The sequence below is a fragment of the Mauremys reevesii genome, linkage group 2, assembly GCF_016161935.1.
Source record: "Mauremys reevesii isolate NIE-2019 linkage group 2, ASM1616193v1, whole genome shotgun sequence".
Lineage (NCBI taxonomy): Eukaryota > Metazoa > Chordata > Testudines > Geoemydidae > Mauremys > Mauremys reevesii.
Genome location: NC_052624.1, coordinates 175,797,298 through 175,824,998, shown reverse-complemented (window position 1 = coordinate 175,824,998; position 27,701 = coordinate 175,797,298). Strand labels below are relative to the sequence as shown.

General features: G+C 41.3%; 1 protein-coding gene across 2 annotated transcripts; it reads right to left on the bottom strand.

Annotated features, from left to right (window-relative positions):
* Positions 1 to 1,785: 1,785 nt before the first annotated feature.
* On the bottom strand, positions 1,786 to 26,415 carry TMEM170B (transmembrane protein 170B). 2 transcript variants are annotated; one of them, XR_005595017.1, is made up of 4 exons: positions 25,710 to 26,415; positions 9,113 to 9,283; positions 2,290 to 2,858; positions 1,786 to 1,909 (listed from the first exon to the last, which is right to left on the bottom strand). XR_005595017.1 is itself a non-coding variant. In XM_039527202.1 (3 exons), the coding sequence occupies exons 1-3, from the start codon at positions 25,804 to 25,806 to the stop codon at positions 2,728 to 2,730; spliced, it is 399 nt and encodes a 132-aa protein (XP_039383136.1). In that variant the 5' UTR covers positions 25,807 to 26,415; the 3' UTR covers positions 1,786 to 2,727. The 2 variants fall into 2 exon arrangements, 1 of the variants encoding a protein (XP_039383136.1); XM_039527202.1 differs by having other exon boundaries at positions 1,786 to 2,858.
* Between the last annotated feature and the right edge of the window lie 1,286 nt (positions 26,416 to 27,701).

The window sequence follows — 27,701 nt, the reverse complement described above, 5'->3', positions numbered from 1 at the left end:
TGGATTATAAAAAGACCATTACCAATTATTACATATATACGTTTCATTTTGACTACAGCCATTTTTGATAATAAGGGCCAAAGAGTGCAAAGAGGTTTCCTTCCTATGAAAAATACTCACCTATATCATAAGGAGGCGCACATTAGCAAACACTTCACTGGCATCTCAATTGAGGTGAGACGCACAGTTCACCATCAGTGAAATCTGAATTTTCATTCAAACTTCTGAACTTAGTAATGGCTTCTTTTGTAGTCACTAGCTTAATACAGTGAGACTGAAGATGTTAAATAGTCATAAGACAACAATGTTATGAATAGAACAGCAAGTTAGTTAGATGTGCAAAAAAAATCTGAAGTCTAAGATGCAGCTTTCTAGTGAAAGCTAAAAAGTCTTGAAATTATTCAAGTTACTGAAGTCTATGCTTTAAGAAAGGAATTTTTAGAGCCAGATAAAATGCGGTTCCAGATTTTGTCATGTAATAAGAATTCATTACTCCTCCCAATACTTCTGTTGATTAAACCACTGCATCAGATAACCAAATCTGTTAGTAAAAAAAACCATGAGAACAAGCAGTAAGAGGACAGTAACATTATTTAAATTCCTTCCCCTAAAATCTCTCTCTCCAAGGCACATTAAATTAAAAGGAATATAACTTCAGTTATTTTATTAATACTAAGGGTTTTTTTTAAGTCAGTGACTTGACTACCTGCAATCAATAATTTTTTCATACATTAAGTTAATGAGAAAAATGTAAATCATTATCTATAGATATGGAGAAGTAATTTAATGTTGTCCTGGAAAATAATCTCTATCTACTAAACTGAATCATCTTTTTATGATAAAGTATCAGGTGGGAAGAAAAAAGTTAACTGAAAAATAAATTAGTATTTGACACGTGTGTTTGTTAAAAAAGCAGATTCAAAGCCAAAATACTTAAACCTATATTTTGACTTGTGTTCTCTCCTATGTTTGGAAAGTCCATGTAGCTCTGCATATTTTCCACAAACAAAAATAAGTGTTTTTAAAGAACAACGTTATTAATATCAGCAGCCTACCAATTATGAATAATAATTGATAAACCAATGTATATGGACGAAATAATGGTAAAATCAGATTTTAATTTACTGTATTTTGAAGCAGTGAGCTAAGTAATTTTTAAGTAACCATTGTGACAGTGTCCTTTTGATAGTGCTGTTTCAGCAGGCCTGGAATAATCTTGGACATCATGACAGAAACACCTTTGGTGCATAAGCTGTCCCTCTCTATGCACACATTTATTCAACTGCTGTAAAGTACTCCATTGAAGCAGGATATGAATGATTCCCTCTTTCCTCACACAGACCTTCTTGGCTCTTCTGAATTCTGCACTCCTGTAATATTTTAAAATTTCTATTCTCTTTGAAACATTTTATATGTGCCTTTTACATGCACTTCACCATTTTTCCTTTTAAAGTAGAAAGAACACAAGTCTACTGAAAGCTAAAATATCTGAAAACTCCACATATCTAATTATTCCAAAGGATAAAATGTGTTCAGAAATGAGGAAGTACATGCATTACACTATTGTTCGAGTTTTGATACTGATGGACTGGATCTTAACTTTAAACTTACCGTTTTTGTTCAGCAGAATACCAGCACAATCATGTACCACACACAAAAATATTTCTTAAAATCCCTTTCAATTTTCTTTGTTGTTTCTTTACTTGTTTTTTTTATTCTCTTTCAGAGCCTAGATTAGGCCATGTTTTAAACATTAGATGTTTCAGAATTAAAGACTGGTTCTGGTTTTTAAATATCATTAAAAAGAAGATTTAATTGCAACAAGTAACTTCTCTGACATCACACTGGAAACAACTTCTTTCCTTGAAGATAAACAGCAAGCACTTTTTTCAGAAGGGTTAATGAATACCTACATTTCAAACAAAATAATTTATGAATAACGGAATAATTTAAATGTCATTTCTCAATACACATAATAGATTGTACTTAGTTTGCCTTGCTCTCAGTCTGCTTGATGATTTTGGGACTGATAAAATACAAAGTATGTAGAAATAAAATCATTAAATCTCTTTTCTATAGGTGGTGAACCTCACAGAATTTCTTCACTTAAGATCTCCTACATATAGTGCTAACCACATTAATTGTATGAAGAGAGCTGCTGCAGTCCTATATCCCAGTAATACTCAAGTACAGTTCAAAAACCAAGTAGTTACTTCATATGCTGAATGGGGTAACACTCAGCACCGAGTAGGATTCAGTTAAACAAATGCAAGTACCTTACTAGTTTACCTGAATTAATGTGGAATATATTCACAGCACTTATCTTCAAATGTTCACACTATCAATACTTAAAAAATTAAACTTCAATTTTGGCACATGTACCGATTCTTGAGAAATGTCCCTGTATTTCAACATTGTTAAGAACAATGATCTCATCATCAAGCGTTAACCTGATTGGCAGCTCTTCAAGGTGCTTTATCTCACAGCTTCACATACATTAATTGCACCTTCCCTGTGACTGAGGCACATAAGGTGCAGAGCAGTAGTACAACAGTGTGGACACTAGAGGGCAGTCCTTTCCCTTTTAACTGAACTAGATTTGAAGTAAAGGTCCCATATGCTTCCTGTTGCACTAATCCATGTCCTCCAGCCACTGAAGCCACTTTCAGGGAGCTTCTCTGTAGACAAAAGGTTTCCTTATATCAAATGACTATTTTCACAGAAGTCTCAAAGTGTAGCAAGAATCCTTGAAAATGAGATAATCAATGTCAGTACTGTCTGTCCAATTCCAAATACCAGTGCTTCCAAAGGAGCCATATTCTTCCCTGCTACTCTGTAAATTCCAGCTACTGCTGCACCTAGAATCACAAGAAAAACATGTGAAATTGTATTACACGAAGAAAAGGTCAAAGCGGAGGTTTAAGATGATTAATATCAGGTCTCAGCGTATTCTATTACCAAACGTGTTATCAAACTATTACTACAGAATTATTAACACCAATTTGCTTTACTTCTCTCGCTGTTATGATCAGCATTATGTATAGTTTCCCAGCTGAACTGCATTTTTTAAAAACCTAGGAAATTACATACACACAAATGTTCCTAACTTTCAAACAAATATACTTATACATCTATTTTATGGATTTATTTTTGTAATGTTATGTTTTGCAGTTTCCCCAGACATTTTCACAGTATTTATCTCTGTTTCTCTATTCTTTACTAGTGTAAAGAAGCCTTGCAAAATTGCCAAGAAAATTTAGCAGCTAATACATTCTACTTGCATCCCCTTACAACAATGCTTATAATGAACAAAATAATAGTTTTATTCACTCCATCAAAAACATCTGAATTTTGCAAAGCACATGTACAGTAAAATATTTACATCACCCAACAATGTTCTTCATTTCAACTGGGCTCCCCATAAACTATTTTCTAGTGAGACTAAACTCAATTTCATTATAGCAAGTCAGTATCATTCTGACTTACCAATGTTAAAATCTTTAAGAGTTGTATTAGAGGTACATAAAAAAACATAATACTAGTAAACATTGCAATATCATCCTGCAGAATATATGGAAAAAAATGTAAATTTAATGTTCCATGCAATGTTGAATAGCAAGGAAAGAGTTTCTCTTGCACTACTGTGTGTGGGCTTTCATCAAAAGTCTGTTTAGTGCCAAGAGGCCAGGATGGGTACTGGGTAAACTAAAAAATAGAATACTGTACTTGAAATTAAGAAGACTTCTGACAGTAACTCCTTCCCACCAGCTTCTTTATGCTAAATATCACATCACACACACAGTATGTGATGTTTCACAAATCAAGGTCAAAGAATAAAATCATGCTGTCTTATTCATGAGTGATGTAATATGAGTAAAAGTGACATTATTAGCAGTGAACAATGGTTGGGAATAACATCCACTGCTATACCAGTGATGAAGCTATGAAGTCCTGCTTACCATACCCTTGCAGTCTATCAGCAGAAGAATATAAGAGCCTACAATAGTTTTGTTAAGATCAACTATTTTTTTTATTTGATATCCCATGTGCTAGTGTGATTTGGATCACAGTAATCCATTTTCATTGCACTTTATTTTCCATGCCTACAGAAAACATATGGAGGGCATCACATCATATTTCAGCATGAGAAGAAGTTTCTTAGAGGAATAAAAGGTTGCTGGAATGGTACACATTTAGTATGGAAAGTGTACATGCACTTTATTACAGTTAAGTACTTAAAGATCACAAGGAAAAGATAAACAACCTATTCAGGCTCCAGAATGTAGGGAGAACATATGGACACTATTTGACGTTAATGAAGATAGGTTTAGTTTAAACATGAAAAGAGCACTTTGTAGTGTCAATGTATGATGGGATGGTCTGCCAAGTAAACAGAAGCAAGGAATATTAACTTTAAGGAAAAACACTACTTTGAACTAATTCTCAGCAAGTACATCAGGCTCAACGGATCTAATTATGTATCTAATTTGGCGCCTTCCAAAAACAGAAAATCTTGTTTTCATACCAACCATAGTGCATGCCGCTATTCCAAATGACAAAGTACTATGGTCAAAACAATACACTCCATAGGTATTAAGTAAAAAGGGATTTTTTTAGTTCTCAGAAAAACTATTCTGTGCTGCCATCTACAGTTTCTCACCAGAAATACCACGCTAATATTATTTCAACCACCTGGCACAAACTTTCCTAAATGTTTCTTGCCTATTCACTGTCAAAATCAAAACAGATTCTTTAGACAGAGCCCTTTTTCCTGCATTGGAGAAAATTCATTTTGGTGAATGCAGCCCAAACTGAAATCCAGCTGCTTGGTTTTAACAAACAGCATTCCTAAAAAATGGACTCAAATTCTAGTCTCTCAATAGTTGGGACAGAGATTGAAGAGTTCTGGAAAGGCTTGCAATATTTAGGTGAAAAAAAGTCATTGTTGTAAAGCTCTCAAACTTTAGTAGTTTGAGAGACTTTTAATCTATTCTTGTCAAATTGCAAATTAGGGTGTGTCAAGCAATTTGCATTTTATAAACACAGCACAATTGGAATGGAGCCAAAAAACACACTGGTTGAGGTTTGCCAACCTAATAAATAGAAAAATGGCAGCAAATAAGTAGGGGAGAAAAGAGAGAAAAACAACATCTGAGGAAAATATGTATCCAAAATTCCTGCATCTAGAACACTGTGGCAAGAAGAAAACAGATATGCATGACATTGTCCAATGCTGTTTAATCAATATTTTACAGCTTCTTGTCTACAAACATTAAATTCCATTAGACAACTTGCAAGCTCTGTCAACATTTAAGTGTAGTGCATTTAACAAAATGTTCCTTCTCCTGGCACAGAGATTCCGGACTTCCAGCCAAATAGTGGGACAGTATTTCCCATTTGTCAAATTACGATTTCTTTATTTAAATAAGCTACTCTGCATTTCCCAAAAACAAACAGATGCAGGAGATGTGAAATGTAAAATGGAGACTCAGGTTGGTCTTGTCACCTGGAAATAATGACTTAAATTTAACCTACCTGAAATACAATACTAAACAGGAAAAGGATGGAATACCTCAATTCACATCACAATTTGAAATGCAGTAAACTATTAAGAAGGAACAAAAATCATTTCATGGCCATAGCTGATCTTAACAAGTTTACTACAGCCTGCTGGGCTGGTTAAGCAGTGTTCTCTGCCACTTGCCAAAACATACAATACCTGCTAATAAAATTATTTTGCTCCTCTCGTATCTTGATTAGCAGCTAGTGATGCAGAGTTCTAAGCCACCCCTTGGAAATGATGCACTGAAAGATTGAGGAGTCCAGCACATTCAGAAAACAGGGATTATGCATTTTTACACAAAACCAAATTTTGCCTACTTGTTATCATTTTTTTCCACAAGACAGGGCTGCCAGACAATCAACTGAGTTGCTCCTCCTTTTATACATAAAGGAAGTGAATCAGTTCCAATAATAAAACAGAATGTCTTTAAGTTCCAACCCCAGTACCACATCTCTCCAGCTTCAACTATTGCAATACATTAAAAAACACCGTAGGTAAGTGTGAAGCACAGTAAGGGCTATCTAGAACATTCTTTAAAATAAATAAATAAATAAATAAGGCAATTCTGGATTGGGACATAAACTGCAATGAAAATACCCTTTAAGGCATGGGAATCTAAAGGCTTGCAATAATTATGGTAACTACTAACTTCCTGAATGGGGTGGCAGACATCTATCAGAAATCACTGCCAGTGTATGGACAGAACATGTACAGTTTGTGAGACTTTATTCTTTTGCTTTTACTGGACAGCAAAGTTAGACAGAGGGTCATTCTGAAACATCCCATTCTTGCCTGAGACAGGGAGTATGTTGAAGAAAGAGAATGTTTTAAAAGTAGGGCTGACAAACGATTAAAAAATTAATTGCTATTAATCCCAAATTTAATTGCACTGTTAAACGGTAACAGAATACCAATTTAAATTTCTTATAAATATTTAGGATGTTTTTCTACATTTTAAAATATATTGATTTCAATTACAACGCAGAATACAAAGTGTAGACTGCTCACTTTAATATTATTTGTATTACAACTATTTGCACTGTAAAAAAGATAAACAGATAGTGCCATATAAAAGTCGAAGCATGATGGAGCATGCAAATATTTCGCATATCTGGCACATAAATTCCTTGCAATGCCAGCTGCAAAAGTGCCATGCGAATGCCTTTTATCACTTTCAGGTGACACTGTAAATAAGAAGTGGGCAGCATTATCGGCTGTAAATGTAAACAAACTTTAGCAATTGGCTAAACAAGTAGGACTTGGTGGACTTGTTTTACACTGTTTTGTTTTTGAGTGCAGTTCTGTAAAAACAATTCTACATTCATAAATTGCACTTTCACAATAAAGAGTTTGCACTACAGTACTTGTACGAGGTAAACTGAAAAATACAATTTCTTTTATCTTTTTTACAGTGCAAATATTTGTAGTTAAAAATATGAAGTGAGCACTGTACACTTTGTATTCTGTTGTAATTTAAGTCAATATATTTGAAAATGTAGAAAAACATCCTAAATATTTATAAGAAATTTAAAGTGCTATTATTAACAGTGCAATTAAAACGGGATTGTGATAAAAATGTTAATTGAGTTAATTTATTTTGAGTTAATCGCTTGAGTTAACTGCGATTAATTGACAGTCCTATTTAAAAGGCTTGTACTTTTACAGTTGTTTGAATACTGACTGTCAAGAACAAAATTGTGTTGCTGACGCTGTTACAGAGCACCAGGGAATGTGATAAAGCCAGAAACATCACTCATGTTCTCTGGTTACCTGATTTCCTGACCAATCCTTGGAGGGAGTGAAATGGGAAAAAAGGAATAGGGATAACATTTTGCCTACAGCTGAGGTAGGGAGTCAATGGCCTTGGTTTTGTGGTCCCTACACCTTACCAAGAGCCTTCTGATTTCAGTTTATCCAGTTTGCAAAGAGATCTAGATCTTAGCTCATCCCATTGAGATTACTCCCGTAGTCTACTGTGGTTCTGTTCAACCAATTCACTTTTAGTGTTAGAAAATTCCTTATATGGGCATTGTTTTAATGAATGAAACAAGTTTCTGCCCCTTTATTTTTCTGGGCTTTACTCCAACTCTTAGGCTTTGTCTGCATGATAAGTCATACCAGTATAACTAAATCAGTTTAGAACAGATTTAGTCAAATTGGTGCAACCTCCTTGTTTAGATTCTTATTTTGCTCAAAGAGTAGCTTTTTGTTTTAGCTTAAGCTGGTAAGTAATTGACTTAAGCTAAATGAATAATGCAGTCAAACCAAAATAGGAGGTTCACATAAAGGGGTTGCATCAATTTAACTAAATCATTTCTGAATTGCTTTAGTTATATCCATCCAATTCTCACATAGACAAGGCCTTAGTTCCTCATTTGGGTCCAATGATTGAGTGATGAGTGAGTGGAGAGGTTTTTTCTTTAGAAGAGAGGATTTCCCACGTTGTCAGAAAAATGCATGTCTGTTTAGCCTGCTTCTGATTGCTCAGAGGTCTAACTCCTTCAGGGCAATTGTTTCCTGTCACAGCATAAATTGGTTCAAAGCAGGCATCCAAGACATTGAGGTTATTGGTGGCCTAACCACCAGGGGAGTAGGAAGTAGGACAAGACCAGCAGAGCCACTGTGGAAAGCCAAATGCAGAGCAAACCATTGTGAGACTAAGGCTCTGTCTACACTACACAGCTTTTAGTGACACGGCCATGATGCTAAAATTCTGGCAGTGTAAATGCTGTTTGTCAGCACTTTTGCTGACAAAATACTTCCACTCCCTATGAGCGGGGATTGCGTTGTCCACAGGAGAGCACTCCTGCCAATGAGCTGTTTACACTGCTACTTGCTGGGACAAAAAACTTTTATCTTTCGGAGGGAGAGGGGGGCTTTTTTAAGCACCTGTGAATGACAAAAGTTTTGTCTTTCAATTGGCAGTGTAGACAAAGCCTAAGAATACAATGTTTCCTCGCAATAACTAGAAACACTCATCACAGAACCCCAGGAGACTGGAGAGCTGTCACTTCCAGTCTCAGGCTATGGCTACACTTAAACTCAAAGCTGCGGCAGCGCGCAGCGCAGCTATAGTCAAGTCAAGCGCCAGCGCTGGGAGAAAACCAACCCAGCGCTGTCTCCTCCCACCTCCTGTGGGGATAGCGGGACAGCGCGCTGGCGCCTGGGGCTTGGGGCTTTGGCTGCACTGCACACTTATTTGCAGCATTGCAGCAGCTGCAGCAGACCACGTGTGCACACTGCCTGCACTGCAAATGTGCAAAGCCCTCAGTAAAGAAGAATGGAATGACACCCTTCCCAGAACAGAGGTCTCCCCAGGGTTTCCAAATATGAGGACACAGAGATTTGAGGAGTCCTCTGCTCCTCTGACAGTTCTGTACTGCCTTTATCTTCACACAGTAGAAGGAGCAACCAAGTTGACATTCTCATAGGAAAAACTACATGATTAAGGTAACAAATTTGTATGAACAGTTACCAGAATAGCTAAGAAATAATGCTCTTTTGAAAATAAGATGTAAAACTGTATGTAAAAAACAAAAATAGACTTACTGGTTATCATTGCTCCAGATACAGAACCCAGAAATCCAATGCTGACCACAATGACTGAGATTAGTCTCCCCTGCCTATGCCTCTGCAGCATCACAAACATTAACACTCCCACAGCACCATGGACAAAGAGAGAGGAGAAGAGAGCCCATAGGAAAACCCAGTACCACATCTCTGAAAAGAAAGCAGTCAAATAAAAGTTAATATTCTGATGTGTTAATTATAAAGCAAGATGTTTAAAAATACTGTATTTTTTAAGAAAAACACTGATATCTTCTGAAGACAGAACTCAATCTGAAGATAGTGGTATGTGCTCAAGACACTATACCTATTTGGCCAACCATCTTAAAGAAACACCCCCAAGTATAACCAAAAATTCCAAATTAACATTTGGGTCCACCTTCATCAAAAATGTATCTCTGAAGCAACCTGTTTCCCTTGAGCTGTTTTTAAAATCAAATTGATTTCACACTAATATACAGAATCTACTGTAGAACTATTCAACTGTCACATGCAAACAAGCTTATTAAAAATATTTAACAAGGAAGCTTAAAAAAGGTTCAAAGATTAGTGATTTAAAGGGGGAAAATAAGATGAAGGCTAGCACCCTAGCTACCCATAAACTTAAATGGAGAGTTCTGACGAACAAATTAACCCCAAAGGAGCTGAATTTTAACTACAGTAGAACCTTGGAACCTCGGGAATGGAGGTTGGCTAGAACTCTGAAATGTTCTGTAGCTCTGAAGAAAAGATTACGGACTTCAGCCATGGCGGGAAGGGAGGTTGGGTCTGCAACCGCAAAGGGGCGCGGGGTGGTGTCAGGGCTCTGGATGGGCGGGGCAGCTTCTGCTCTGGGGGAGAAGCAGGGCTCAGCACTTTAGACTTGTGGGGGAGCGGGTGCTGGGGCTCAGGGCTTCAGATCCACAGCTCCATTCCCAGCTTCAGCCCCACAGAGCGGGGCTGGGGCTCAGGGTTCCCCACAGTTCTGCTCCCGGCTTCAGCGGGAGCTGGGGGTGCCAGGGCTCGGGGCTTTAGTTACAGGGGTAGCACTGGGGCTGAAACTAGCGCCCCCCCTCATAGCTAAAGCCTGAGCCATGGTGCCCCCTATGGCACTGAAGCCTCAAGCCCCAACACCCTCCATGAGGCTGAACTGGGATCGGAGTCATGGAGCTGAAGCCCTGAGCCCCAGTGCTCCCAAGAGTCAGAAGCCCCTCCTACCCAGACTCCTCACACACACGCCCACCCACGGCTGCAACCACAAACCCCATGGCTGAAGCCCTGAGCCTGGGGGCTAAAGCCCTAAGGCAGTACAGTATTTGCTTTTTAGTTTTGGTCTGCGCTACTGCCTGATTGAGAACTTCTAGTTCCACAGGCTGTGCAGTTGACCGGTAAGTCCATAACTCTGGTGTTCATATCTTTGAGGTTCTACTGTACCTAAGTGAAAAACCTAATGTTTACAAAGGGCCAAGTTACAAATGATTTTTATATTTCTAGTTGCTTATTTACAATTAGTCAACAACGTCAGTCTAGTAATTCTACCACTTCTTCAAAATATGCCTACATTATGTTGTCACGGCTGGGTAACCAATAATACTGAGGTTCTTAATGATGTAATATGTGTGCTTGAATACAAACAGGTCTTCCTCTTAAACGTCAGACAAATGTTATTACTACTTTGAAAATAAAGGAGCAGTAAGGATCATTGAAGGTACATGGGAATGAGAGAACTACTAACAAATCAGAAAGACCACTTAAGAATGCTCCCGTTCACTCCAGTGCTACATGCCTCAAACCCACAAATCTCCTCCTAACTCTTTATGGGTGCTTATCCCTCCCTTATTTGTATGCCGAAATCTCTAGCTTTCCCCTCAGCTTCTAAAATGTAGTTATGCATTAAAAACAAAGAGTGAAAAGTTAGGGGTAGCATAAAGTATTTTTTAAAAGACTGTCAAAAGATTGCCAAAGAACTAGATAACACTTATTGTGGTTGTGAAAAAAAAACAAAAATCAATTAAAATTGAATTGATTGAAAATGTATTTTATATTAATTTCAATAAAAGTCTCAAGTGAATGTTTAAAGTATAACACAGAACAGTACATATGGCAAGAATCAGAAAACCTTCCAAAGTATGGATCCAGTGTCCCATAAAATACACAGGCCCTACTTATGACCCGCTGTAAAATGTGCTGTGTCTTTAACTGAATCCATTCAAGGTTGCCTTTTTAAAGCCTTCTCTACATTATAAAATCTACCCATTGCTGATGCTGCGTCCAGCTGAATCAGTGCTGATCACAGTTTAACTGCAAGCATAGCCAAAAACGTTAAGGCTACGGCTCTGTTTCAGAAAATGATTAAATCAATCCCCATTTCTATGACACATTAAAAGTGCTGATGCAGTCTTAGCCTGATACTACTACATTAGTTTACATTCAAAAAGTTATTGTCACAGTCATAAGGGCTGCCAACTTTTCTTTATTCCAATTCCATAGTCAAAGAACTACAGAAGAAACAGGATTGGACAGTGAGAAGATTTATAATTAAGAGCCTAGGCACTAGATAATCAAGAAACATTCCCAGGTTTTTCCCTTGAGTTTTCAGTGTGAAGAGACAAGCTATTTGAATGGTATCCGTGCCGCAATCTCAGCCAGGATTGTGTACCATCATGATAGTGTATTAATATAATACTGATATCAATGACACCACAGAATAAGGTGCAAGAGTCGATAGCATCACTGTTTTGGAAGAAGAAACTGTTCTGCTATTGGTATGCATTCACCCCACATGCTCAGGTTTGGATTCTTTTGGCCAACAGTGTCTGCTGAGTATGGACATGCATTCCATGTGTCCTCATACCGCCCATCCAAGAGCATAAAGATCCAGGCAATCCCAACCACCTCTCAGTTCCTTTGCCAATACAGACTCCGTGTGTTAAAGGACTCCGTAGTAACAGGGAAGAAGAGCTGGTCATAAAATATATACGGACAACATCTCGAAGAACCACAGTTACCATAAGGTCTGAGTGTGGAGATGGTCAAGGTAAATTCCCTCATACTAGACTGGAAATTTCTGTCAACTGTGCATTGGATGGCAATAGAGGAAATAAGGGTAAACCCTGCATACTTCTGGAAGATCTGTTCACCAATTTAATCCAATTTAAACATGATGGGACTTGGGGTTAGTGGGATCTGCACTCTCATGTCTAGATGTTTGTTGGGTGGATATATAGACATCAGCCACTCTTGCAAGCATTGAAGGTTAAGTCTGGCACGCACAGTTATGAAAGTGTGAGAGGCCATTTGCCTTAGGTCTAGGAGACTGAGGCAAACTACTGATGTCCAAGGTTGGGCTTGTAACTGATTGACCAGACTTACTATGCAGTTGAATCTCAGCTGAGGCAGATAAGTCATTGCTGTGGTGGAGTCCAGTAATGCCTCTATAAACTCTATTGTTTGGGTAGGAATTAAAACCAACTTCTCCTTGTTGACTGACTCAGAGGGAAGCAAAATGCTGGAGTATCCGATAATGGACAAAGTCACATGCTGAGGAGATCTCTCTCAAATGAACCAGGCTGTCTAGGTAAGGAAAAACTTGGTTAGCTTTTCTTCTCAGGTATGCTGCCATTACCACCAGGCATTTGATAAATGACTTTAGGGCAAGACCTGAATACCAGTTCTGTGGATCCACCGAGGGAATTAGAGAGAACACTATGATCATTCTTAAGATGAACATGTGGATGAAGATGTTCAGCTGTTGCAACTGAGTGTCAAACCCCTGTCTTCTTAGGTATTCAAAAGTAATGTTAATAAAACCTGTTTCCCCTGTAATCTTAAGGTACTTCAACTGCTCCAAGACTTAGGGCAAGTCTACACTACAAAATGAAGTTGACTTAAGTTATGTGGCTGTACAGCCACCACAGTAATTAAATTGATTTGGCATGTCCACACTAGCTCCTTCTGTCAGTGGTACGCGTCCTCACCAGGAGTGTATGTTTGCACCGATTTAACTCAAAGTGTGGGGCATTGTGGGGTACTGACAGCCGGAACAGTCAACACAGTGTCTACACTAACATGATGTAGTTAGGTCAACGCAGACCTAAGTGCTACGTTGCTTGTGGAGACAGAGTTATTAAGTTGGTGTAATGAGCGATTTACAGCAGCGGGAGAAATATTGTAGTATAGACACTTACGTTGACTAACCACAGTGTAGACCAGCTTTAGAAATTATTCCACTTCTTGATGTAGTGTGCTCTAGTGAGAAAGGTCCCTGAATATGGATGGGGAAGGGATATGTGGGGTGAGAGAGTCTGGAATTGAATGGAGTACCCACCTCTGCAATCTCCTGTACCCATCAGTCCATAGTCATGAGACGAAAAACTGTTCTCAAACTGAAGGGGGTGGAGGAGGGGAAGAGAGAGAATTCCTTAGGGAGTTATGTGGCTCCTAACAGAGGCGTCAAATCTGCTGTTTTGAAAATGATGCTGTATAACCAGCTGAAGAAGAGGATGCCGATGGTCTTCTCTTCTGCAATCTGTCTCTTTTCAGATGCTTCAGACAGTCTCTGATGCAAGAAGCCTGGCTGTCTGATAGGCAGATTAGGCCTCTGCACTTCGCCCGAGTGCTGATATATACACATTTACAAAGACCTCAATTTTGCCCTAGAATCCTTTAAGGAGCATACGGCCTTGCCAGTCTTGGGACTAAACAATACAACATCACTCAAAGGGTAGGTCCTCAATTGCCTCCTGGACTTCTTTAGATATTCCACAAGATTATAACAAAGATCTTGCTGTGGCTATCAAGACAGCTATGAACTTTGCTGCTGTCTCTTATCCAGTGCAGCTTGAAGAAATGTGTGTACCACTCGCATTCCTTCAGACACAGATTAGAATTCTCCCTAACTCTCCAGGGGAAGTTTATGTAAAATGCATCAGCGCTATCCCAATTTAAGTAATAGTATTTCACTAATAAAACATGGTAATTAGCAATCCTCATTTGTAAACTGGCTGAGTAGTTTTTTAGTCCCAACAAGTCCAGCTGTTTTGGTTCCTTGACATGGGGCGTGGTCTTAGGTGGTCACTGTTGTTTTGCCCGTTCATGCGCCATTATATACATATACAGTGAGTCAGGCACAGGTTGAGTGTAAAATTGTTCAAACCCTCCCAATAGGAACAGATCTTTCTTCTAGGGGCACTCAGGTGCCAGAGATGCGGTTGTCTGACATAGTAAGTTGGCTATCGTGATGCTGCCAGGTCTAGTGCCAACTCCTGCCAAGGTTGCAGGCATTAACTAAGAACCCACAAACTGATAGCTGGAGACCAGACCAGTTCACTTATGTGTTAGTACTGCTCAAAATAGGTATTGGTCTTATAACAAAATATACTCTATAGAATGTTTGTAGGTTGCTGCATGTGTTAATCTTATTTATAATGTCTGTATTACATGCTATGAGAAAATATGAAAGTTTTGCTTTGTAACTTTGAAAATGTTCACTCTAAACTTATGAACGCAGATGGGAAGAGTGTTCCCCCACCCATCCACAAGGGAAATCAAAATCAGATAGGCCATCAAGAACATCGCAATAAAGGATTGGTGAATGGCCATATCACACCTTGGAAATGCTACATGTAAGGAAGCTCATCTTATGGACTTGGAGGCTGAATGAAACAAATAAAACAAAGACACAGGAAATTTTTCCATCTCTTTGCTGTTTGAACTCTCACAGGGCCAAGACTAATGGAAGCTGGAGACACCAAGGGTTACTCCTGGGCCTGCCCTGAAAGACGTTTTGAATTGATAGATCACTACAACTCTGTCACGCTTAGGATTTAGATTGCAACTTATTTGTGTGTATATGTTTGCTTGCTTTAAGCCGTAAACAACATTTCTTTTTCTTAGGCTACATCTACACTGCATCTGAGATCGATCCACTGGCGGTTGATTTAGCAGGTCTAGTGAAGCCCCACCAAATCGACAGCAGATCCCTCTCCAGTCGACCCCTGTACTCCCCTGACAAGAAGAGTAAGTTAGGTCAACAGGAGAGTTTTTCCCGTCGACTCCCTGCGGTAACTCGACCTAAGGTAAATCGACTCCAGCTACATTATTCACGTCGTTGGAGTTGCGTGGCGTTGGTCAACTTAGACATAGCCCTAATTAATACATCTTTGAAGTCACTTTATTAGAGAATTGGCTATAGGCAGTCGTCTCTGGTGTACGATCTAGGGTACCCACTGATCTGGGGCAAGTGATTGGTCTCTTGGATCTTGAAGCAACCTGAATATTTTGTGATTTTTGGTGTAAGTGAAGATTTATCACTAAGTCCAGCTTGCCTGAGTGGCAAGATAGACTAGAGTGGGCCAGGGACAAGGTGGATAAAAATCAATGATTTAAATAAAAAAAATTAGATTTTTTTATTTAAATCAGATTTTTTTTATTTGATAAAATGCTTTTTGAGGAAAAACCTATCTAAAGATAAAGATATTTCTGAGCTATAATGTATCTCTTCATGGAATAGGGATTATAAATTCTAATTCTTTAGTATGACACAATATATTCATGTAATGTTTAAGAAAAGTTTTGTAAATGAGTTCCAATAGTTCATGGATTAGGGACCCAATCTTATTGTGTTCCAGGGACTTCTGTATAGATTATTTAGGTTAATCTTTCTATCTACCCAATGGGACTCAGTGCTCTGTCTAGAACAGAGATGGGCAAAGTACGGCCTGCGGGCCGGATCCGGCCCCTCAGGGCTTTGGATCCAGCCTGCGGGATTGCCCCCCGTGGTGCCGCGCCTCACCCCCCACCCTCCCCGAGCCACTGTAGGTAAGAGGCACTAGGCTGGAGCTTGAACCCCTCCTGAACCCTGCCCCACAACTCCCTGCCCGCACCTCATGCCCCTCCTGCACCCAAACCCCCTGCCCTGAGTCCCTTACTGCACCCTGCACTCCTGTGCACTCCAACCCCCTGCTGCACTCTGCACTCCAACCTCCTGCCCTGAGCCCCCTCCCGCAGTCTGTATCCCTCCTGCACCCCTGCCCTGAGCCCCCTCTGCACCCCAACCCCCTTCCCTGAGCGCCCTCATACACCCCACACCCCTCCTCTGCCCCAATCCCTTGCACTGAGCCCCTTCCTGCACACCGCACCCCCCTCCCACACCCTGCACTCCCTCCCACAGCCCAACCCCCTGCCCTAGCCCTGCATACAATTTCCCCACCCAGATGTGGCCCTTGGCCCAAAAAGTTTGCCCACCCCAGTCTGGAAGATACCATAAGAGATGCTTAGTTCTGCAGTTCTCAATGTGGATTATTGTCTCCAGAGATAACATACTTGTTAAAAGCAACACTGTTTTAAAATACATAGGTAAATGAATATACAGAGGTGAGAAATAACAGACCTCAACCCTATTGTCTCTCTGCAAATTTGTGTACACAGAGTCAATCCATTACCTCTCTCTAAAAGTGCCAAGTTTCAAAAAGTTTAATGAATAGAAGATTGTTGGGGGCAGAATAGATCTGGACAAGGAGAAGAAGTCTGGAGATAAATGTGAGAAGGGAGGGACAGGCAGTAGAAACAAAAGTGAAACTGTTTAAGCAACATATCCCAGAAGTCTTGAGGTCTTTCTGAGTGTAGTCTTCATTGATTTGAGATCTACCATACCATTCTCTTACTAGAAGGGAAAACCTATAATGGCAGCAGGACATAAAAGAGACCCAGTTTGGGAATATTTTAATGAAGTTCCTCTACCTGTGGGTAAGTGAGGAATGCGTGCAAAATGTAAACAGTGCAACAAAGAAATGCCAGGCCTGGTTGCCCCAATGAAACAACATCATGAGAGTGTTCCTTCTCAGGAGGAATCTGCGCTGAAGATGATGAAAGGAACATGTCTAAACATGCAGGATCTTCAGGTTGGTAAACTTTTTTTTATTTCATACTTCTTTTATTTCATACTTCTTTCTTAAGGGCTGCCTGTCTTCCTTCTGGACTATTCTTGAATTCTCATGTTTGAGCAAAAAAATATAGTTGTTACTCTATGGTACTATCATTTTAGATGCAGTTGTGATAAAAAATAAATAGCTGAAATAGGCAGATCTTGCTTTTACAATTTCACCTTTAAAGTAGTACTGAGTGTCAGTGAATGCAATGAGTAATACTAAATGAGTAGTATGGTAATAATAAATAACTGCATTGATTTATTTTGTTTAGGAGAATCCATCCTCAACATACAAGATTCTGAAGGCTATCCACCTTCAAGATCACAATCATTTTCTATAGTTTCAGTTATCTCCCAATGATAGTGTTTCAGTCACATCATGTATGTCACATAGCAAAAAAACTAATCTAAAGTTTTCAAAATAAATCACTTTAAAAATGTAGTGTCTACGTTCTAACAATGAAATCTACACATCTGTCTCTGAGTTGTGAAGAATATATATTAAGGTTATAACAACCCAAGAACGCCCTTTTATATAGAAATCCGCAATTAAATCGAGTCTTTCTGACTAGTGATTTAAATCAAATCCACCCTGCCCAAGGAACTGTCGGTGACTCACTGGCGAGAGTGTTACAGGATCCAGGAGTTCACATTTGTCAGTGGCTTGGTGAACTCTAATGATAGAACATACCACCAGTTTGGAGTGACTGCCTTCTTTTTGACAGTCTGCCCTGAGGTAGGCACTTACGGCCATGAGTCACTCCAGACAGTGTGACAGCTGGCTCAAGCATGTTCTCATTTATTGGCATCACAAGATGTCCTGGAGGAGTAATATGCAATGTGTCAAGGAATTTATGATATTTCACCTGGAAAGCTTCCACTGGATTCTTGTGTCTGCCATGCAACAGATCAGCTCTTGAAAAGTCTGCATCAAGTTGCAAGTTAGTGAAAGTGGGAACCAAAGTCTCATCACATGACAAGGAAGAGACGGGAGCAAAAATGTTGTGCTCCTCAGCCTATGGATCCTCTTCTTCAGAGTCTTGTTCCTGTGACTATTCAGTTGGAAAGACTACTGGTTGGGCCACCTGCAATGCTCCCCATGCTTTGATGGACAGGACACACCTCATTCTTGCTGAAACTGTAGATGCTGACTTCTTGGCTGGCTGCATGATCTATGGCACCCAGTAGGGTAATAGAGGTATGCCCTAGGACAGGGGTTCTCAAACTGGGGGTTGGGACCCCTCAGGGGATCACGAGGTTATTACATGGGGTGGGGGTCGCAAGCTGTCAACCCCCACCCCAAAACCTGCTTTGCCTCCAGCATTTATAGTGGTGTTAAATATATAAAAAAGTGTTTTTAATTGAGATGGGGGGGTTCACACTCAGAGGCTTGCTATGTGAAAGGGGTCACCAGTAAAAAAGTTTGAGAGCCACTGCCTTAGGAGGCTAGGGGATGGGTACCGTGGGGTCATGTCCCTTTTGAGCTTCGAGGCCTAGGGTATGTGCTCTAGTCTCCCTTCTCTAAAAGCCAGGGATTATATGGCCTAGGACTTTGGGGAATATGTTGATGACATCTCCCTGGGCTGAGCACTGATCTGGGGTAGTGGTCAGTACTACAAGTGGAATTTTTACCATGACCTACGAGTCCAAGACTCATTTGAAACGTCACCATAGGTTTTTATCTTGGGTAACTTCTCAACCAGAGAGACAGGAACCTGTCTGCTGGGAGGCAGGCTCTTGATGATCAGGAATCAATCAGCTCCAATGAACCCTATCATCTTTTGTAGTTCACCAAGAGACCTAGTTCAGAGAACAGAGAAAGGACATATACTAACACTGTTCACGTCTCCTTTTGGGATCTGCCTCAGATCAGCCAATCATCCAAGTATGGGTAGCCCTGGATGCTGTGCCTCCTTAAATGCGCTGCCACCATAGATAGCCATTTAGTAAATACTCTGTGCTGTGAAGAATCCAAAGGGCAGCTCTCTATATTAGTAATGGTAGGGCCCCACTGTGAATCTTAGATATTTTCTGTGGACTAGATAGATAGCTACATCCTGCAAGTCAAGAGCCACAAACTAGTCTTGAGGTTGAAAAGACAGAAAGATGGGTACAAGTGCTACCATACTGACATGGCATATGCATTTGCTGAGTTTCCTCAGATCTAGGATAGGACAAAATATCTCTCTTCTTGAGAATGAAGAAACACCTTGAGTAGATGACTTTTCCCTTCAATTCTGGTGGAACCTCTGTTATGGCTTCTAGATGAAGTAACAAGGCTACTTCTGTATGCAACAAGCTCTCATGGGAAGGGTTCTTGAAAACGATTGGAGAAAGAGGGTGGGTAGTAGGTAAAAAAAGGAACGGGGTACCATGGGCAGTGATCTCCAGTCCATATGTGAAATGTCATGGTAGATGACATGCAGTGGAATAAGGTGAGGAAACTTCCAAAGGCGATGCTCTCTAGACTGCTTCCAAAGTGGCTCCCAATGGTTCCATCAAATTGCTGAAATGTTGTGGGAGGGGTGCATTGCTGAAGAAGGCTGGAATCCTCTGCTGTATCTTCCTGGCATGTTCGCTTCTTGGTATGATATTCAGGATGCCTAGGACGGCAAGATAGTGTCTACTGTCTTGAATAGGGCTGAGGGCAATATGGCTTGCAGTATGATGGTGGGGTGTAAATCCACAAAGAGCAGAGGTTGAACTGCGTCCCTGAATGAGCGGACAGATAGTGCTCTGCACTCACTGAACAGGCCTAAGCCCTCAAAGGGCAAATCCTCAATCGTGGCCTGGGCTTCTCTAAAGATGCCTGAAGCCAAGAGACTCGGTACATTGTAACCATAGTGGCCATAGACCTGGCCACAGTGTCTGAGGCATCCATTGCTGCCTGTAGGGTTGTCTTGGCCAGTAATTTGACTACCTTAACTATGTCTTTAAAGTTTCCTCTCTGCTGTCATGCTGGAGCTTTGTGACAAAGGAAGTCACCCTGTACCGTGTTAGAAAGTCATAACTGAGCAATAACAGTTAGCCACACACAACTATAAGAAAGCAGACTGTATGACTTTTTATCCCCAAAAGGTCAAAGCTTTCTGCGGTTCTTGGCCCCTGGGGACACTCTTACTCAATTCTGACTTTTCTTGTACTGCAGACAATCAAGCAGCACAGATTGGGGTGACCAAAGAAGTACTCAAATCCCATGAGAGGTACCTGTTACCTCACCTCAGTTTGTTTTGCAGCGGGCATTATGGGCAGTTGGTATCTGCCATAGGGCCTTGGCCAGGCCAAGCAGTCCCTCACTAACATGGAAGGCATCCTACTTGGACTCAAAATTAACAAGATTTAAAATAGCTTGAATATGCAGTTTTGAAAGGCTTTGAAAACAGACTCCAGGCAAAACTTTGAGCATCTAAAGTTACACATCTAAGTAATTGGCCTGATTTTCCACAGGTGCCGAGTGCTCACAGCAAGTTCAGTACACAGGGAGGTATGTGAAGGGGTGGAAAACTTATTTAGCTGCCTATGGTTTAGGTATCTAAGTTCAGAAATTTTGATTTGGCTGGTTTGCCTGTAGTTGATTGGTTGGTCATATTCATTCAAGATCAAGTACAGTAATGGAAGATTAAGAAGAAACACAAAGATGCTGTCAACTGAAATCCAGTCAAGTTTTTGTTTGTTTTTTGTTTAAATAGACAGGCTGTGGGGTGGAGGTGGGAGAAAAGACAGGGAAAGTTCTATAATCACTAGAAAGAACACTTCTCTCCGAGACGTAGAATTGAAACCAGGAGTCCCAAAACTCAATATTCTTCCATTGTCAGCAAATATTTGTAAAACCCACTGGCAAAATGCATCTCATCCCTCTCTAGTGCCTGATCCACCTATTCAGCCTACTACTGCTACCCGTTTGTTAGATCAAGTGGTCTGTGCTGGGGATGAAAAGATCCAAACCCTACTGATGACTCAAGTTGGGTTCAATACAGCTCCATGTGATTAAAAAAAACTCTTTAAAATTAAAACATTACATAAAAAAGAACTACATTGAAAAAATGCAAAGATTACAAAGTCCAACACCCAAAAGTTAGGAAATACCAGGAGGTTGCTAATGAAATCCCCTTGTTCTTATGGAATTATGACAATCTTATTATACAATCACATACAATTTTTTCCACAAGACCACTGACTCATTCAGTGCACAGCAAAGATGGGGCTCTGGAAATAGCTTAGGGTTGGGTAATGAATGAGGCTGTCATGTGTAGAATCCCTACCTCATTTGTTGCAGAAGTCAGATGGTGTGTAATGAATAAAGCAGGGGATTGCAGGAAGAGGAAAGCAAAGTCTCATGCTTAAGGAAGCTGAAAGTCACCCTAGAGAATTAGATTCTCTCTCTGCCACTGCCACAGAGACTCCATGTGATATTAGTGAAGTCACTTAAACCAAATGTCCTCAGTTGGCCTCTAGCTGTGTTTTTCTTTTTCTGGGTGCCCACGAGACACCTGGGACCAGATTTGCAGAAGTGTGAGCACTCACAACTATAACTGAGGTCAACTTGAACGGGGCTTTGACCAAATAATATGCTGTAAAAATGGCTATAACATGCTAAGTTTTCTGGGAAAAAAACAGGTTCTAGGTGTCTCAAACTGGGCACCCAAAATTTGTGGAGACTTGACAATTTTGGCCTTCATCTTTCTAGGCCCTCAGTAAAATTGATATAACACCAACTAGTCTCACAGGTGTCTTGTGTAGAGAAATTAATTAATGTTTGTGAAGCACTCAGATACTACAGCAGCTAATTAGAAAATACCCAGGATAAAATTCATAATTTTGTATTCAGTCCAGGGTTTGAATACGGTGCGGTAAATAAACCTGAGGCCATACACTAGATGAGTATAGAAGAAATATTAAAGACTACTCACTCATTGAATGAGGCAAGGCTTCTGCAGAAAAATTAGTATTTAATCGTGTAATTGCAGACTATCAGAATGCATATGGCTCAAGAGGGCCGAATACTGGTTGTTCAGGCAAACTGAATCCTGGCATTTCGTAGAAGTGTTTCACTTTGCAACTTTAATGTAGTGGCTTTTTCTTTTCTTTTTTATGTAATTGTATGATAGCATTATTCTTCTGGCAATAACCTGTTACTCCACAATGTTCTACTAAGTCAGACAAAAATTCCTCACAAGACGACAATATAATGTCTGAAAAAGAGGAGTCTGGAACATAAGTCATATTCGATTTAAAAAACAAACAAACAAAAAAAAACCCACATACATTGACAGATGCTAGCAAACAGGAGTCTGTTAGGAAGAAAGAGATGTGGTCATGACATGTAGCAATAAATATATCCATGCTCTGCAAGACAACATTTTTGTTCAGTTAGCAGGGCTCTTCAAAGTGCCCAACCAGTTTTGAAGTGAAGGTGGTTTTCTATTTTCTGCACAATGCTAATAAACTTTAGGCCTGATTTTCAGCGATAACAAGTAACAGGGATGGGGAAAACAAAACTAACTCAGGTGCATGAAGCTTAAATCCTTGGAATATGCAACAACAGGAAAACATGCAGAAAAGGTACATAACGGTTACATGGGGGGGTAGTGGAAACAAATGCTGCAGAGTTTCCTTGATTAAAGAGGTAATCTTTAAACATAATACATTTTAATATAGCCTAAAAATTCAGTCTAACTGTTCAGCAAACCTTCACTTTGCTATATAAACTTTACAGTTTTATACAAACAACCATTACAAGGTCAATTTGTTCATCTAACTATGATAGGCCTCTGATGACAAAAAACAGTTTGATTCCTGAAGTCAACACGTAAGGGTCTTCTTAAATGCATTCCTGAGGCTACATTTCTTTGTAGATATCTTTAAAAATTTCTTCCCTATTCCATCCAAGAAATCTCTTCTTACACACTGTACATGTCAAAGGTAGAATGAAATGCTTTACACTCAGTTGAGTTCAAAAATTCTCATAAATGCAGCAGGAGAACAAATGAAGTAATAGTCAGTAAGAAGACCACTCATTCGTCCATCCACCTTTCTCTCTGTATGGAGTGTCACTGTACCCAACTCTCTGTAAAGCAATTTATTCTACCTCTGTCAAATATTCTGAGGGAAGGTTTGTTTTTTTATATATGAAGTTTATTTCACAAAAAAATTAGTTATAAGACTCACTAACATTAGCTGTTGAGTACTATTTAAAATAAAATGAAAATAATGTTTAAGCTCATAAATACATATCCACGTAAGTCACAGTTTTTATAAAGAGCAACACAAAACTCCACAAAACTATGCAATATTATGCTCTGAAAGTCACTCATTGTCAGCAATAGGTATCAGCAACAGATAAAGCAGAATGTGTTTTAATTGCAATTGTAATTAAGGATAAAGTGTATTCCACACTTTAGACACTAACAGACCCATTACTGACACCAATTTTTAGAATATACAAGTTTTAATTTTTTACTATTCATTAAAGTGAAGAGAGCTCTAGTTCTAAAAATAAATTACACAGCCCTTCACTAAATTTCATATAAGCATAAATGATCACCCTCATTACTCACTACTCAGAAATTAGCTCAGATTCACAAAGACTAAGCGAATGGAGTGGATACAGTAAAACAGAACACAAACTTTTGGAAGACTATCAACTTACATTTGGTAATACACTCCAAGGTTTTTAGCATCCAGACTTCAAAGGTTAGAAACTACAAGCTGTGGTCGTGCTGTATAACTATTTAACTTTCTTCCAAATTCCCTCCAGACTTGATGCACATTGGGCATCAAGTGGACACTGGGCCCCACAGCAACAAACTGAGGGAAAGCAGTTTCAAGGAGGATTGGAGGGGGAAACACCACGATAAACAGCAACCCCTCTAAAACCTTTGTACGCTAAATGATTAATACAAGAATCTACTTTGTAAGAAAAACCCCTTAGCACTAATGATGAAACTTTAAGAGGAAATCTGCCACAGAAGTTTCTATCACACTCTGGCATCCTTTTCCCTTAAAGGCAGCTAGGAATTTAGGATTTAAATTTTAATAAAATATAGTTAACTTTCCAATAGTTATCTTTGCATATATTCAGTGTATTTTTATTACAATTACCACAACATGTATTCAGGCTTCCCAGGTTTGACAAATTTACTTTATGGCCAGTACTCCAAGGAAAAAAAACCTACTAGTCAAGTTGAAAGTCCTGTTACCCTTTCCTCCAAAGTCATGCCCCCTATGATTTAGAGAGACAAGAGAAATATATTTATTATATACTGTGTTTTATTGTCAACTTTTCAATTTGCTGCATTTAAAAATGTTAAGTCTGTCTCTTCCTTCTATTATGACTTATTTCTACTTCCTCGCTTTATTCAACTTTCTTATTTTCCTATGATAGATTGTGGTGTACTGCCAAAAGCAAATGGATTTTTCAAGCCTTGAATGCTTATTGAGATGATAAAACCTCAACATTTAAAAGAAAAGCACATATCTAGCAACTCAAGGCACAACTACATCAATGGAAAACACAGAGTGACAGGGGAGAGGAGCAGACAATTTATTTCAAAACCAGATTACTAATACACCTCTACCCCGATATAATGCTGTCCTCAGGAGCCAAAAGAATCTTACCGCGTTGTATTGAACTTGCTTTGATCTGCCAGAGCACAGCCCTGCCCAGAACACTACTTTACCACGTTATATCCAAAATCATGTTATATCAGGTTGCGTTATATCGGGGTAGAGGTGTATTAATCTCTCAATGCCAGGTAATACGTTGTACAGCAGAAATCCGGACCCCTTTTCGTTCAGCACCCCCAATCATACTTGTATAGGAAGTACTTGCCCAATAAGAGCTCCACCACTACAAAACTTCTGCCTATCAACACAACTAATAATCAATTGACGTGCCCTATGTCCCATGCAATCCATCTGACACTGTGCTCTTCAATGTCAAAGAAAAACTAGTGGGCAGAGTCTAGTAGGATGCAAAAGTCCAGACTTTATTGAGGGAGTTCCCCCCACACACACACACCACACAGGGGTTCCTTGCTACAGTTTTATTAGCATAGACAGCCCAGTAGTCTTCCTTGTAGTAAAACAAAGAAAGAGTCCCCCAAAAAATCTACATAGTACTGGGCCAGGCTCACTTTCCTCCAGATGACTCTGGCAGGCAGCAGTCTCTGCACAGGCCCTTTCCCTGGGGAGCAGAGATAGGAGGTCTCTTCTCCCTAGTCTGCCAGCTATTAGGCTGTCCTCTTCCCTTTTTAACTGCCCCTTCATGCCCTGGCAGCAAGCCCAGGTGTAGCATGCAGTGGCTTAATGGGCCCACCACAACTCATCAACCTTTTCTGGCTCAGTGTGGGGTTGCCAGCCCCCATCATCACACGTGGTCCCTTTTTGTCACCAGCCCCCAAAGAGGAAAGAAACAAGTCACTGCCAGCCCTGGCTTACCACAAGTGGAGGCAGAGGTGAGAGCCCCCTGCCCTGCTCGGCTAGTGATGTAGGACCCCACCGACACTTACGGGGGCTCTGCCTTGACCAGGATCCCCGCTCTTATCCCATTTCGGTGTCACGCCCTTTGCCCTGAATCCCCCCCGGCCCCACGGGTCTGGTTCAGGCTAGAGCCATGTGCACGGGCCCCCCGGCATCCCCCCGCCCCCCGGCCGGGTATGGGGGGCTGGTTACCGGTGAGGCTCCGCAGCACGGTGCCGTGCGCCCACAGACTCAGCACTTGCTGCACCGACAGGTTGATCATGGAGTTGTCTCCCGCTTCCGCCTTCATCTTCCCCGGGGGTCTCTCCGCCTCCTCCGCTGCTCCGCGGCCGCCGGGGGCTGGCGGCGGCGGCCGGGTGGCGGTGACAGGCGGGAGGCCGGGCTCCTTCCGCGCCCAGGCGGCTGCTGCTGCGGGCCGAAGGGGACGGCGGCGAGGGGGCGGCTACGGAGAGGGGGCCGGGGCGGCTGGACTCCAAGGCGGCAGCAGCCTCCCCGCGGCGGGGGAGACATTGAGGACGGAGACGGGGCGTGGAGGGGGCCGCTGGCTCGCCGCCTCCGGCTCGGCCCGGGGCCTCCTCAGGGGCAGGGGACGGGCCGGCGGGGCTCCGAACCGGAGCCGCTGGGCGAGAGGCGGGGGGCAGCGGGGCGGGGGGGCCCCGCCTCCCTTCTCAGCCTCTTCCGCAGCATCGCCCCAGCCGCCAGCATCGCCTGAGACAGGGGCGGGGCGGAGGCCCGCGAGGCACACACGGAGCAACCGCCTCCCCTGCTCCCAACCGCTCTGTGCGCGCGCGCCGGCCGCTCTCGTGCCGCCCACCCCCTGCAGTGCACGAGCCGGCGTCAGCGAGGGACGCAACGGTGAGCGCGCGTGCGCCCCACGCTCGGGGGTGGGGAGGGGGCTCGACTCTCTCGCTGCTGGGAGAGGCGCGAGGCGCTTTGCCCGGTACGTACTTGGCTGCAGCCGGCGTGCTTAGAGCGCCATTGGGTTTCATTGCAGTGGGGGTGTGGCGTCTGCATGTGCCCATCCCTGGAGGCATCGCACCCCCGTACCCGTCCTGTGCCTACCCCCCCTCATTTCTCCAGCAAGTGGGTCTTCCACCTTTGCTCCCATCATACGCTGCCGCACCCCCTGGCTTGAAGTGGTTTCTGTCATAAACAGGATTTACAGTTTGGTTCAAAGGCTCTGAGCACCCTAAAAAATTTTCCAGCACCCCCCGTTACCACGCCTATACCTGGGGAGCTGGCCTCAATGCTGCCCCCAGGTGGCAGTGCCTGCACTTTTAGCGGCCACTGTGGTACCCATGCACCTGTCCCCTCACTGGGGTTATGGTATTGTCGTACAAGCACCCTGCTGCCCCCAGTGAACAGTGTCCACATTATGGCGCCCACAACCACCTTCACATTGAAGGCAGTAGCAAGCTCCCATTGACTTAAATAAGATTAAGTCCCTCAGCGCCAGAGCTCAGATTTGCACAACACTAAGCATTCCAGTAGGCTACTTAAAGTTTTATTTTAAAATGAATTAAATGCAATCTAATGCTGGTACAAGGGCAGCAACTTGGTCAGCAACAGAAGAGTCAAGGTGTACACACCCTCCTTTGTATAAAGCATGACTATTAATGTAGCACAAGTTTTTGCTATTATTTCATTTGATAGCTTTGAGTCTATCTTTATCCTATAGAGCATTTACCATCATTAAACTATGTAATACATGAATACACTTCACAAAAGAATGAGCTCTCCCTGCACTTGTCTGCAATAGTAACAATTAGTGCTCAAAATAACACCATCTATGATGTCTCTGTGGCACTAACACTACCCACATGGTAGTCTCAAACTCACCCACTCACTCTTGTAATAGACCCCTAGCTTCTGGCTGAGCTACTGAAGTCTTCAAATCACAATTTAGAGTCTCCAAGTTACAGAGAATCCACCATTTACAGTAGTTTAAACCTGCTGCAGAGGAAGGCAAAACTAAAAAAAAAAAACCACCAGGGTTTTTGCTGATCTGATCTGGAGGAACTGACCCCAAATATGGCAAACAAGTCCCAGCAACCAGACTACTAGGAAAAGTATTCTTTGTAGTAACTCAGAGTCCTTCCCTTCTAGTGTCCCATCAGCAGCGGTTGGAGATATTTGCTACTTGCAGTTGCAGATTGATTACATGCCACTGTAAGCAGTCCCATA

What these genes read in the sequence shown, in the direction of transcription:
- TMEM170B (XM_039527202.1), bottom strand. Translation starts at nt 25,806, where the DNA reads ATGAAGGCGGAAGCGGGAGACAACTCCATGATCAACCTGTCGGTGCAG. An exon ending in CGTGCTGCGGAGCCTCACCG is followed by an intron (nt 9,284 to 25,709) that starts GTAACCAGCCCC and finishes CTTTCTTTTCAG; the next exon opens with AGATGTGGTACTGGGTTTTC. An exon ending in ATCTGGAGCAATGATAACCA is followed by an intron (nt 2,859 to 9,112) that starts GTAAGTCTATTT and finishes TTGTGATTCTAG; the next exon opens with GTGCAGCAGTAGCTGGAATT.